The sequence below is a fragment of the Pseudomyrmex gracilis genome, unplaced genomic scaffold, assembly GCF_002006095.1.
Source record: "Pseudomyrmex gracilis isolate BER0280 unplaced genomic scaffold, ASM200609v1 scaffold_100, whole genome shotgun sequence".
Taxonomy (NCBI): domain Eukaryota; kingdom Metazoa; phylum Arthropoda; class Insecta; order Hymenoptera; family Formicidae; genus Pseudomyrmex; species Pseudomyrmex gracilis.
The window spans coordinates 252,813-267,225 of record NW_018020684.1 but is presented as its reverse complement, the minus strand read 5'-3'; the positions used below and the strand labels follow the sequence as shown (position 1 = coordinate 267,225).

General features: G+C 37.2%; 1 protein-coding gene across 1 annotated transcript in view; it reads left to right on the top strand.

Annotated features, from left to right (window-relative positions):
• The first annotated feature begins 7,324 nt into the window (after positions 1-7,324).
• Positions 7,325-14,413, top strand: part of LOC109855858 — a 109,590-nt gene continuing 102,501 nt past the window's right edge. The window contains exon 1 of the mRNA XM_020430521.1: positions 7,325-7,630. Within this exon, the coding sequence (XP_020286110.1) occupies positions 7,477-7,630 (154 nt within the window). The 5' untranslated portion in view covers positions 7,325-7,476. The remainder of the gene's footprint in view (positions 7,631-14,413) is intronic.

Here is a 14,413-nt window from a genome sequence, read left to right as displayed (position 1 = left end):
CACAACGCAAAGTTCCGCCTCCTGTCCCGTTCAGCGTTACATTAGAAGATAAGTCTCGCACTGGCGCTCATGTTGAGCTAAACTCAAGTAACCACTAGATCAAGTGTAAATTATAATATTTTTCTTAATATTAATTAATTGTCGTGTAAACGTTCTCAAGTAACATTTACTTTTGTATCTATTTAGCCGCGATGCGTCAAACAAGCTGTACTCGGCTTTATTTAATAAAAAGTATAAGAAACGCGAGAACAATGTTCGTTCATTTCAACACAATCGATCTTTTTTCTCTCTCTCTATCTAGATTTAGGAAAGAAAATTGGATGTACAACTTTTCCTTCTACAAATTGGTTGCGTGTGAAATTTAGTCAGTTTTTATTTTTTGATTTCGAAACTTCACAAACGCGACAACAGGTTAGTACTACGCGCTATTATTCTTCCGTAAAATAACAATTGAAACCCAGCTTTAGTCTCGGCAACAGAGAAAGAAGATACATTTACTATTTTAACGCGAGATCTCTTGTGAGACGAAAAAGAATGTTTTCTTCGACACTCTCTCTCTCTCTCTCTTTCTTCTTTCAACATAGAATACTTCAATGAGAAATACTTCTTTTTGAGAACGCGATATTTAATCGATCTCCGGAAAATTCCGAAGGACAATACGAAGAAGAATGAAGAAATAACGGGTAAAGACACGGCGGTTTCAAAAATCGACAAAGAACCTGGTGCTCTTCAACGGATTCGCACAGAGCGATAAGAATCTCTTGGAAATACGTTCCGGAAGACTCTCTTCTACGTCTCTCCTTCTGGTCGTTCCGCAATAGCAGTAGAATTTCTGGAAATAGAAGACAGTCGTACACGAACAACTATTTTTCTTTCTTAGTCGCAAAAAACTTAATTTGTTTTTACGCAAAACACAAAATTATTTTATTTTTACATTTATGCACTCTTTGATTGCATGTACTTCGATCGAGTGCACACAATGCACCATGATGCAATATTATTATTAAGACAATAAAACATGATATTTTGTTGACTTCGTCTTTACAATTTTAATGTAAAACTGACGTTAAAAAAATCGTAATTGTGTCCTCGAGTAAGATAAGTTTGTTCTGTGAGAGAAGAAGCTAACTTTGAACGCACAACACAATGTACGTGTCGCTTTTGTTACGCTTGCTTGCGCATGCTCTCATAAAACAATACATTAGATACAGGAGACAAATAACGCAACTTCATACCTGTTTTTCACAGATGCGAGCATCGCAGTATATAAATTAAACTGCGAACTAACTTGGAATAGTTGAATGTTAATTTGCAGTTCGTTGTGGGGACACTCGCGTACACCAGATATTATACAATAAAATTACATTTCATTAACTTTCATTAAATTTATATATTCGTGAATTACTCTTTAGATAATTATTAAATGTTAAAACTCTTTTTCAGCAGTAATAATACCTGTTCTTCTCACAAAACTTTTGTAATTTTATAAAATTGTAAAATAATATATGTAATAACTTTGATTTATAAAGATTTTTTTAATTTACGAGAAAAGAGAAAGTTTAAAATTACTAAAAAATCTTTCTTCTCTCTCTTTCTCTCTCTCTCTTTCTTTCTCTCTCTCAAAATGGCTTTTTGAAAAAAGACGAATTGATCGTCGATGCACGCAACCGCAGTTTGCAATTTACTCAAATAAGCATCGCGTTTAGTAACTATGCAAGCGGTGAATGCCTGGTCGAATTGGAAAAAGCCTGACCGAAGTCTGGCGTCGACAGGTGCTCGATCAGAACGTCGTGCGATAGCTTTTCAATAAGAATACCCGTCCTGGGGATGTAATATCGGTCCACACGCAAATGTTTTGCCACCGGATTGTTACTATATCCGAATCCTTGTTGCTGACATAAAACGCAAGAAGTTTCGAAGTCTTTTGTGTTTATTATTGAAATCATATTCTTCATAAAAAATTATGTTATACGCAGTAAAAATTTTGGAGATTTTGAGCTTTCTGTCTAACACTAAAACAAAAACAGATTTTTTTTAACTAATTACAAAGAAATTGTTGGTCGGTGATATTTAGATCGTTCCTCGTAGATTGATATTATAAGATCCAATTTTTCTTTCGACAAACTTTCATTTACCGCAAGTTAACTAAGTCGCAAACTTTTATCGAGAAAAATTGTGGGTTTAAACAATTATCATAATATTAGTTAGAATGACTTGCCAAAGTTCGTTATAATAAAGATATAATAAAGAGAGGTTTGTCATGAGTTATTAATTTCTCTTCTATTATAAATGTCGCATGAAATTTAATATTTTTGTAATTGAACGGCTTTCACCGTTCGCATATCTTACTGATCATTTCGATTTTATATCTTATCCGTGTAATTTCTTTCACACGCTCAAAACTCGAGAAAAATACATCGTTTTTGTGAGGTTTTCTTTGTAAATATCTTTTCAGAAATCCATGCTCTTTTATTTACCTGGACATTTTGCCAGTGTTTGCGAACCTACATCTTCTTTGCTTTCTTCATTATGAATAATGCATAGCAAAGAGATATAAAATCAGACCGTTTGTTATTTCATTAAGATATTACAAAGAAAACAATGAGAGAAGCTTGAAATATTCCCGTTTTTATATCATAAATTCAAAGAAACTTTGTTTTGAATAGTAACATTTCTAGTTTATTATTGTGATAAAACAGGCAATAACATATCGCGCGTCAAATAGCTGAAGTTAATTAACATTAATTACAATTTTGCTTGCTATAAAAATTATTAGATCATCTGATATTCTATAACAACGCCTACTTACACGTCGCTTGTAACGCGAAAAAACATATCTTTTTGACGCAATTGGCGAGAAAGAAAAAAGTAATTATCGTGAACGCTCTTAGTTTGAGGGGGAGAAGGGGGTGAATTTTGCAGAAATTTCGCACGAAAAGTGTAGCCTCGAGAGGATAATGCGACGTCGATTGGCGCGACGGAGACGGCGCCGGGAAAGCGGCGTGAGAGCAAGACAGTGGAAACGGCCCCCCCGGAGTGCAGATCGCGGCTAGTAGTAGTCAGTCGGCAGTCGGAGTCCGCGCGCGACGCATCGGTACAGTAGTAGAGTTGTACTACTTGGTCGGCGCGAGACGGGCGGGCGACACATTTGACTCCGTGTGATCGCGCGAAACAGAAGAGCACGTGCGTGCATACGTGCGTTTTATCTCGTGTTATTACAGCGGCGAAGTGAAAAGTGCGTGTTTTTCATCCGAACGCATATTGCCCGTGTCGTTGACTAGTGAGCGAACTCTTCGGAGCGATCGTCGAGCGAGCCTCTTCGGGAATATACGCGAGAAACGAGAACGTCCGTTTCGATCGAAAGAGAAAGAGAAAGATCACACGTTATATCATCCACTTGTAAAAAAAATCGCGCGAAACGTGCTCGTGATCGGTCGAGCACACGCACACGTGAGTTACATATTCCGAAACATACGCTTGGCGGTGATGGCGATTTGGACCCGATGCGTTTGTGGCCCGCGTGACAAAAATATCCGCGAAAAATCTCGGCAACTTGCCCAAGCGGCCTCGGGAGCTGCTTTTCTCTCTTATACCGAAGTAATTTTTTTTTTTGATAAGATATAATCACAAAATGTACAGCAATATTGTAAGCGCGTCAAAACACGAATGCGGTGGGCGACGTGTGTGTGAATCGCATTTCACGTTTTTTTCACCGCACCGAATGAATTCCGAATGAAATCCGCAAATTTTTCGGAGGTGTTTCCGCATCGACGAGTCGACGCACGTGCAAGAGGTGCAACGCGATCCTCGATTGAAATTCTGTTTTACGGGAGAGCGAATTTCGTCGTGAGCACTACGGCGGAAAGGCGTCTTCTGCGGTTGCCGTTTATGGAGATTTCTACGGAATAATCTGTTCGAACGCGCGGACCACAGGCGGTCTCGTATGCACAGTTATTCCTGTGAAGGACGATTCGTTCTAGCGAAGATTGTGCCTCACGCTTTCGCGAAGAATTGCAAACCGAAACGGGGAATACGTGCGCGGAGCGGAGAAAAACGTCAAGTATTCCAGGCACGCGTGTGCGACAGAGAAAACTCGTTCGCCCGATCATTTCTTCATTCTTCGGGATTTCTCTCGCAGTTGCATAAATCCGAACCTTTCCAAACGTGACGCACGTCACGGATTTTTGAGAATTTTTTTTTGATTTAAAATATTTTCGTCGCGTTAAGTCAATCAAGCCGCAATTATTCTTCTCGATGCAAACGAGAGATGTACGTACGGCACGAGTTAAGGTTGCTTAATGCAATATGTAAACTTGAGCAATGTGCAAATTCCGTTGCATATTAATACGTATTTTGATAGGAAAGAGCAACGTTTCTCATGAACAAATAAATAACGAAAATTTCGAATCAGAGAGAAATTCAAACATTCGCGTATCTGATATTGCTCTCTCCTTTAAACAAATTTTGTCACACGTGTTTGCGCAGACGGATTTGAACGATTGTTTTCCACGTTTTCGCAAGTAAAATCTACAAAAATACGAAAGTTGATACGCGTCAAAATACGAATATTTTCTGAAAAAAAACACTACCAAGTTTTTGACGCGCAGTGCGGAATGCAAAACAGTTCCTTCGCGCGCGCGCGCGTGTGTGTGTTCGAAATATTTTCGAACAACGGGAATGACAAACGATGTTGTAGAACAAAATTCGTAAAAAGAGTAATCGCGTGTGATTTCAAATGTAATTTGAACGAACATTTAACGGGAGATATACGTACGTGTGTGTGTGTGTGTGTGTCACGTATATAAATAATTCAAAGGCATATCACGTATGACGACGCCCAGAGAGAAAAAAAAACCGTTCAAATTATTGCAAAGGCCGGCGACATTACAAAAGAAGTTTTTGAAAGCGTAGATCTGTTTTTATCGAATGTCCTCCCTTCGCGCAAAATCCTGAATATTCAACGAAAATCAGAACAAAGGGTCTTCGAATGTGACTGAAAACGCGAACAAAATCTTTTGCGAGATCTAGTACGAACTTTGTAAAAAAAATGAAAAATCGGTGAGAATTTTTGATTCGAACAAATTAAAAACATTTCCAATCTTCGGTTTTCTTATCGGATAATTTCGTGTTCAGAAAAATCGCGTCGTGCGAAACGACGACGTGAGAATTACAAGTGCAATCGCGTAGAATATGTAATTTACACGAGTGAAATCTCGTGTAAAATATAATAAAATTTATTATGTAACTAGAACACACGTGTATGTAACTCTTCTCTGTAAAAATATTTATAACTTTTTTAGGAGAATTCTTTCTCTAAAACCAGAAAGTAAATCTATCTCTCCGTAATGGAATTCACAACAAAGAGAAACTCGATTTAAATAATTGATCTCGCGACACAATGGATAAAGGTGGTCTCGGGGAAAAGCTTATACCCGCGTGACACTTCACGGCGTGAAACGGCGCCGCTGCGCCGCCGAGTGTCGTGCGATTTTTACGTTCGCTCTGTTGACGCTACGGCGTGAACTAAACGACCGTTTTTATTCTTCCATAGAGAAAAAGCGGATTCGCGTTAAGAGAGAAAATGAACGGGCGCAATATATATATATATATATATATACAGAAGCACGGCACGGGCGTGTAGGAAATCTCAAGTAGCACAGCTTGAACGAGAGTTCGCTTGACGAGAAGTACATGTTCGCGTATTAATCCGAACAAAATTACGAAACGTTATCAGCTTGTTCCGATTCGTTAACTTGGCAAATCCATTAGACGAGCCTCCTGTAATTCCCCAAGTTGGGATCGTCGCGGTGCGTTCCCCGTTGCGTTCGATCGTCGTCTTTTTAGACGAAGTCTCGACGAGACGATGTAATTTGATTATTTCGCGTGGGATTTCCACATCTATTCGCGGATGTAACTCGCGGTAATCGTGGCAGTACGAAACCTTTCGCGCAACACACACACACACATGTTCACGTGTCGGTTTGTCTACGCTTCTACAAATATGTAATACACGACAGCTTTATCTGATTGCTCGTTATGCTCAACGTATATCTCCGCGCTCTTATACACCGGTGTGACATGTGGTGTGACACATTGATTTTTTTTTTTTTCACAAAACCGTATCACCAGACACATCGCAGAAAAAGCAGTTTTTGTTGAGATAACAAAAATTTGGTAAATTAAACCAAATAAAGTGTTCTGGAAACTAAATTTTGGTTGAGATTGCCAAAATTTGGTAATCTCAACAAAACTGTTTTTTCAAGTTGATCCAAGTCCGGTAACTAGATTGAAACGGGCGTGGAATTATGAAAAAAAAAAACCAAGTTTTTTCGCGCGAATATATTTTTATATAAAAATTATAGATTTTTCTAATCTCTCCCGTGTGCGGGAGAAGAGAAAGATTCTTCGCGAGAAAATAGAGACAATAGCAATCGGTTAACTTTCGGAGAAGAAAGACTTATCGGTTTTCAATTTAAACATCGTCGCTTTCTTCAGCAATTGTCGCGCAATAAGTTTACTGCGTCTGACAGTGCGGTGCGCACACACGTGTAACACACGTATATTCAGGTATTGTACAGGGGGATTGTGCACACCCTCGCACACACACACATATATATATGTATATATATATGTATATGCGCACGCAAGACTCTTAGTCCGCCTCTGGTGTTGCGTCTTTTTTTTTTCGAAACCCTTTCAACGACAGCATTTCCCAAAGCGATTGTTACATTCTCGCCGCTAGATACTATCCAGAAAGTGTCAAGTTATATTTCACTTGTAAATTATTTTGTCCGCGATTCTCTCTATCTTTCGGCACCTCTCGTCCATCCGTTCGTTTGTTCGTTCTTATCTGTGCCGTCTGTTCTCTCTGTCTCTCTTTCTTCTTTTTTTTGTTTTTTTGGCAAACGCGCCCCTAAAATATTTATGTGCATAGATACCAGGCATCGAGAGCGCGACCCAATCGCAGTCACCGCACGCGAGAGCGCCGCGGGCCGATTAATATCGGGCCACCTGGCCAAATCGCGTTTCCATCACATGACAAAAAAAAAAAAACACACGGGAAAAAGTCGTCATTTTGGAAGCGCGCCGGGAGCGTTTCGCGCGATCGCTATACTTGCTGTGAACCAGGGGATCGACGTTCAATTCCCACGAATTTCAGGAATCGCATCGTTGTGAGAAATTAATCGGGCGAGAGTGTGTGCGCGACTCGCGATCGACGTGGGAAAGTGGCCAGTTTTTTTTTTTTTTTTTTTTTTTTTTTTTTTTTTTTTTTTTTTTTTTTTCCGAATGCCAGAACTTTGCCGGTTTTGTTGAGTACCGACGGCGAAACAGCCGGGAAGCGCCGAGTGCGCGGCACTGAAGTGTTTTTTCGCCCCGAGGAGAGTGCTAAGTGGTAAAGGTCCGTGCGCGCGCGGACACAAACTGGATAAGCAGCGCGTGTACGCCCACGTAGAAGCCCGGGAGAACGTTAAATGAATGTTGTTGCGGCGGGCGTTGGCGACCGCGACGGGAAAATTGAGGGGGCACGGCACACGCAGGATCGCTCGATTTAAATTCATAGATGTACGAGCGGACGAGCCCACAATGGTGGCTCGGCTCCCGCAACAAGTTCTGCTGCTATTTGTACTCGGTAAGTGAAGAACAGCTCTCGCGCGCGAGCGCCTAAACGAATATGTTGTCGAATAATCGCGCATGCTTCGACAATATTGAGTTTTGAGAAAATGAGAAAAGTTTGCGATGCTTGAAGTTTTTTTATAAAATAAAAATCGACATAACGTTGATAAAAGAAAATAATAAAACGGAGCAAAACAAGAATTCTTAATTTTTTTTCGTTGTGTTGTATAGTTTGCAGAAATTAAAAAAAAGTGCAACAAAATATATGTCTAAATATGTTCATAAATATATTTTTGCGTGTTATTCCATAAATTGTTATCTACGATAAAAAAAAAAGCAATTTTCACTCTATCGTTTTGATTTCAAAAAAACAATTTATATTAATTGACAACATATCATATTACAGATATACAAAAGTTTGAAAAGCTTTAAACACACATATCAGCAATAAACATTATGTGATATAAATCTTTTCATTCGTATGTGTGTGTTTGATGAGAGTTTATTATTCTTTGAAATTCCATTTAAGCTACCTTCAAAATAAACGGGTCACATATGCTTTATATTTAGATACTGGCCAAGTTAAGCGACCATGTGCTCGCACACGCGTGGAAGGAAAACGTATATAGCGTCAGCTAATTTAACGTTTTCATCAAAATCTTTTTTTTTTTTTTTTGGCGATGCCAAGGATCCACGCGTATCGAATTACGACGTTGCAACATTCGACAGATTTGTCTAATTATGGAGATGCGGACGTTTTTTTTTTTTTTCATAAAAGAACGTTAGACAAAGTTATTCATTTTTTTTTTTTTTTAAATCAAATGACACACTTGGCGCGCTGTTTAATTTTACATCTTTGTATGAGCAAGTGCCGAGATGAAAAAAACTCGAGTACATTTGAGAAGATAAAACCGACTCTAAGGCTCTTACGCGATACGTTATTTAATCACAGCGACATTAACACGCGTGCTTTCGTCAAGTAATAAAGGCAAGTGGAGTTTAGTTCCACACGTAAAACACAGAACACGATCACTCGTAACGTCTTATCTCCCGTTTCGCTTTATCGCGCTCTATCTATTCTATCGAGCTTTTGCTCTTCGATGGGAAAACGCAACGCCAAACAACGTCGTTACGCAATGCTAGTGGCTATACTCGGATGTCGAATTTTTTTTGTTCGATCCGGATTCAGATCCGGACTTAAGAAGGATACGTTCGGCTAATCCACTCTGAAGACGGTATAGCGGAGTGAGAAGTGGAAGTTTAATTAAGCCAGATTACAGAGACCGAAATGAATAAAGTTTCGTCAAAGAGGATCACGAAAGACGCCTCTGAGGAAATATTCATATTGGTTAAAGCACGATCAAGTGGCGTGACAGCTATGAATAAATGAGACGCTTTTATATATGTACATGTGCGTAGGCGTGTAATATGTGTATTGATTGCTAATTAGTAATTGATGGTTGATTTTTTTTCTGAAAACGAAAATGCATTTTTAATCAATCTTTTATTGCTGCGGATTGTAACGTGAAACAGTTTAAAGATTGAGTTCCAGCACTATCGTAAAAATTAAAATTTCATTTTACGTAAATAAAAAAACCGAGGACTCAATAATTAATCATTTATTTGCGCGCAATAAATTACGAGAAGTTTGTAATTGTTTAACATAAAATAAAGATTTCACATACTTAGTTAAATTATTGTGAATTTTATTGGAACCGGGAGAGAAAAAACGGGAATATGTTCATAACATATAGAAATTGCACTAAAAAGCAATAAATATAAATAGATATAAATATAATGTTATTTTCTTAATTAAACATACGTTTGTGTGACAGTTTTTAGCCAGCGTGAGCAACCGTTTCAGTTTTTCTTTTTTTGCAATTACGTTTAATTTTTATAAATAAAAAATACAGAACTTTCGTAATTTCGGCAGACGTGGCAATATGTTACGGTTTACATGTTAAAAAATTCCGTTCAATTTCGAATTCCGTTCGAATCGATTCACATATCGGTTCGCGCACGTACATACATATCGTACGGTATTTTTTTTCACGCGTTAGATCGATACAAACGCTAATAGAGAGACCCGGCGTCGATCACGTAGCGCGTCAGGTACTACCAGTTGCATCGTTAATTCACAGAGCTGCGTTCCGCGGGAATTTCCCGCAGCACACGACCGCATCGACTTTACACAGTCCACTTTGCAGATTTTCTTTCGCTCAACAAGATTCAATCAGCAGGACAAACAATATTAATTTGTTTCTCGTTCAATTTAATTCGTCTCAAACAATTAAAAAACCATGTCGAAAATTGTCGTTATGACCAAATAATTGAGTCGCCACATGGACGTGTTGGAATTGGAAACTGCGCGCGTTACTTTTGAATATAAACGATAGATACTCGCGAACGATCGCAAGCACAATCATTCAAAAATATAGACACAATATTTATTAAGTTTGTCGGCGTTGAGATAACGTTTTTTTTTACAACGTTTGATATTGTTGCTTTTGAAAACGCTTATCTCTACGAGAGAGTTCACGCATCAAACTTTCTAGAAAAAAAAACTTGCAAGTTTTTTTTATCGAAAAATTACATGGAACTTATCGATAAAACTGATTGAAGTGTGAAGATGACAGATAAAGCAGATTTAAAAAAATGATCAAATTTTGTGCAAAATGAAACCACCGAAACAACTCAGCAATATTTTATAATATCATACCCCTCCCACGTCTTGTGAATATGAAATATCAGAATTTTGCGTGACGTACTAATAAAGTTTTTATCGCAGGTATTGGTACTTCTCCCGATACATTGCTGATTCGCGGCTAACATTCAGTCAATTGCCGGTTTGCTGCACCATTTTTGCAATTTCAATTGAACGATTAACATTGCGCACCAATCCGACACAATTAAACGTCGCTTAAATATACAGTTTCGGATTAACATCGGGAACGCGAGTTATTTAAGTGTTGTCGGATAAAAATTATCGATTTTCTTGCTCGAGTGATTTTTAATGGATGGAAAAACACAAATCAGCAAAACAACATGTGCTACACACAGTAGTAAGTCCATTAACGACATTGGCACGCGTTGCTTTATCGCATCGTAGATTGCACTCTCTCCTCTATGTTGTTACATTGCCAATGGCAGTGTAACACACAATGAGATACTCGTCAAGCTGTATAACATTTGTCGATCGCACTCACGTCAATTTCGCGAAATTTCCGATTAATATTGTAACCTCGCGCTGCTTCGAGTTAAGGGCGCAATTATTGCTAATTAATTATATCGTATACCATGATTAATTCATTTGCTCAGATAATTGAATCTTTGTCTCCTCTATTTGTTAATTAATCCACGAAATGTCATTGTTACGTTTAAATGTTTGTCAGAGAGCGGACCTTTGTTTGAATAATTTACATCGTGTTTTATTGAATTTACTGAAAAAAAAAACACGATGCTGAAAAACAACACTAAGTATAGAAAACATCAAGAAACACATTATAATATTACAAAAGGAAAATTTAGAAAGAGAGAGAGAGAGAGAGAGAGAGAGAAAATTGTCTTGAGAATTTAAAAAGATTTAATCTAGAGAACATAAAGTAAATTTATTCCAAGAAAACGTTTTTTCAGCTTTATGTCAATTACAAAGATTTAAGTAACTCCGGATCTTTTGTGAGCATAAACATATTACGTTCGGTATTGTTTCGGTTTATCATTTTTTTTTGTGTTTAAAAAGAATGCATGAGATAGAGATCTCGTAGATTGATGTAATGCAATATCAAATTCCCATTTGTGGAGAAAAAAAGATTCAATTTACATTTGCAAACAACGATGAATGGTTGATACATCCGTCATCGTATTCAAATTTTTCTTCCTCTCTCCCGTGTTTCCTTCTTCGAAAAACAAGTGCAACTTCGCGCAAAGTTTGCTCCGCGGGCGTATCTCTTCTATTCCGGCAGAGTAAGGCAGGATTTTTTTTTCTTTTTTCTTTTCCACTCTCTTTTGTCGTTTTTTAACATTTTCGAAAATTTCTCACTTAAATTTCGCTATCACGTGTATGCACTCCTTAAACAATGTCATTGATCATAATTTTTCCAAATGAAAAATATTATATCTCGGCTCGGATATATATAAAAAATTTCAATATTACTGCCGCAAATATTCTCAAATGCGTTATCGTTAGTACGTACGCGAAACATATAAGTAATATAAGTTTTAAGTAACATGCTGATGTATAACAAGTTAAATCCCGATTCTGAATGATGAATAATGAGATGATGTAATATAAAATATAATCTCACGTTTCATAACAAGCAGTAACGTGAAATACTTTGTGTGTGTGGATAAATGAGAAATAGGGAGAATAATCAATCTTGTGAAATACAGTTTGAAACATTCAATAACAAATATAATTTTTCAATGCTTTAATCACATACTGAAACAAATTAGCGTAAAATAAACACAATTAAGGCAAAAATTAATATACTGCATATTTGATTATATGAATAAACTAACACTTGTTTAAACGAGCCAGCGGTATATAATGGAAATAAAAGATAAATACCAGAAAAGGACGACGAACTAATTAAAAGATACGCAGCAATTATATTTCTGAACATTCATAAATAATCCGATTGCAAGAAATATTCGCCGTAGTATTTAGCAAAGTCCTATTTTCATTAGAGGCGAATGGATTTACAATATAAAGAAGATCGATTAATTAAAAGTTGAATTGCGTGATAAAATGCTTAAAAGTAAGTACTCTTTCTTAAATTTATTTGTTTGCGAGAATAAGTACACAATCCGTTTCTCAACGAATAATGAATTGTACAATGAGTTACAAAAGAGTTCATCATATTCTCGTTAAACGTCTTGAATAATATCTTTTTTTTCGCGCATGATGTCCGTGATAATATCTATAACATAACCGAATACATATATTAGATTTATATATTGACCTTGACGAATCATCATCATAATTATTATGAAAAAAAAGACGATTGTAATAAATAATTAAAAAATTATAATTATAATAAGACAAAAATTTCTGTAAAAAAAATTCTTACTTTCTGACTAATAATGAGATATTCCTTACGTATATATGTTTCAAAATACATTACCTAAAAATTAAGTAATATTAAAACACTTTTGCAATCAGATATTTTTCATAAAAAATATTCTTCATTTCGCGAAGCTGAGTAATTTTTACTTCTGTGTTAAAAAAAACCCGAGAATGAGTATTGGATCCACGGTGGATTTTTAACAAAGATATATCAAAATCGTTATTACATTTTTAATATTCTGCGGGCTCGTTTTAGCGTTGATACGTCTCATTCATATATTTCTGAAATAACGGTGACAACAAAATTTGCGTTTTCGATATATTACGAAAAGTGAATCTCAGCATATAAAGTCTCACGTGTACATATATATACATAGATATGTGTACATATATATATACATAGATATGTGTATATGTACTTTAGTTTCCTTGCTGCGATGATAACGTGGTTATGACAAACATGAATTGTGAAATGTACCACGTATATCTCTATCAGAGAATAAAACGCGTCGAGTTGAGAAGCGAAACTGTTATGAAACAATTTTCGTGTGAAAATGGTTAGCACCCTAGATACGACACTATTATGCATCTTAATTGAAAATCGTGCATCCTTGTTGGCGCGCGTTGTTGTACATTTGCGGCGATCAGCCGCGTTATTCTAATAAACTCAAAGACACTTAATTTTTCTCATTTAATTTGTTTTTTTAGTAAATTAATGTTTATAAAATTGTTGTGTATCTGTACATTTATATGATACGCTAATATGCGTCATTGACCCATACGTAATTTTACGCTATCTTGGGACATATTACGAATTTCTCGGTCGTCGGAAGAAACTTGCACCGCCCGCGCTCCTCCCGGAAATTCCTAATTAACCGCGATGGGTTGTCAATACTTGTCGATGATACAGTGTTGTGGTAACGTATATAGTAGATGACTAAAGTTTCTAGCGCATATCTCTCCACGGATTCACGTGACAAGAATCAAACACGAGCAAACAGAGAAACGAGTAATTTGATCGAACATCGATCGTGTTTACGTGATTGTAGAAACCAAATATAAATATATCCGTTTGATGTGCAATCCTATTCAAATGCGCCGCGGGAGATTCTCGGGTATACGATTGGATCAATTTGTAAGTTTCTCGAAAGGACATTTCGTGCTTTGCATTTCGAATCAGAGATTTGCGGCGAAGTAGACGTGTAACTAATCGAGATCAACTCGAACTCAATGCTTGAGCACAATTTTGAAAGATTTCAAGCGCGTGCGCGCACATACACACTTGATTTCACAAAATAATTCCTCATTTAATGTACTACTACATTAAAGCTCTGACGTTTTATTGTAACATTTTATGAAGAATTTCTGTCATTTCAATGCTTCCAGAAAAAGTGTGAGTAAATATTCACAATCGATTCTTTCGATATTGATTGTGACCTCGTTTTAATCGCGTGACCGGGGTCAGTGACCCCGCCGCGGTCGCGTGACCGGGGTCAGTGACCTCGCCGCGGTCGCGTGACCGGGGTCAGTGACCCCGCTGCGGTCGCGTGACCGAGGTCAGTGACCCCGCCGCGGTCGCGTGACCGGGGTCAGTGACCCCGCTGCGGTCGCGTGACCGGGGTCAGCGATTTCACCGTAGTTACGTAATCAAGGTCAGTGACTTTACAATAGTATTTTTATAATACATATAATACAATATAAGGTATAATATTACAATATAAGATATAATATTAT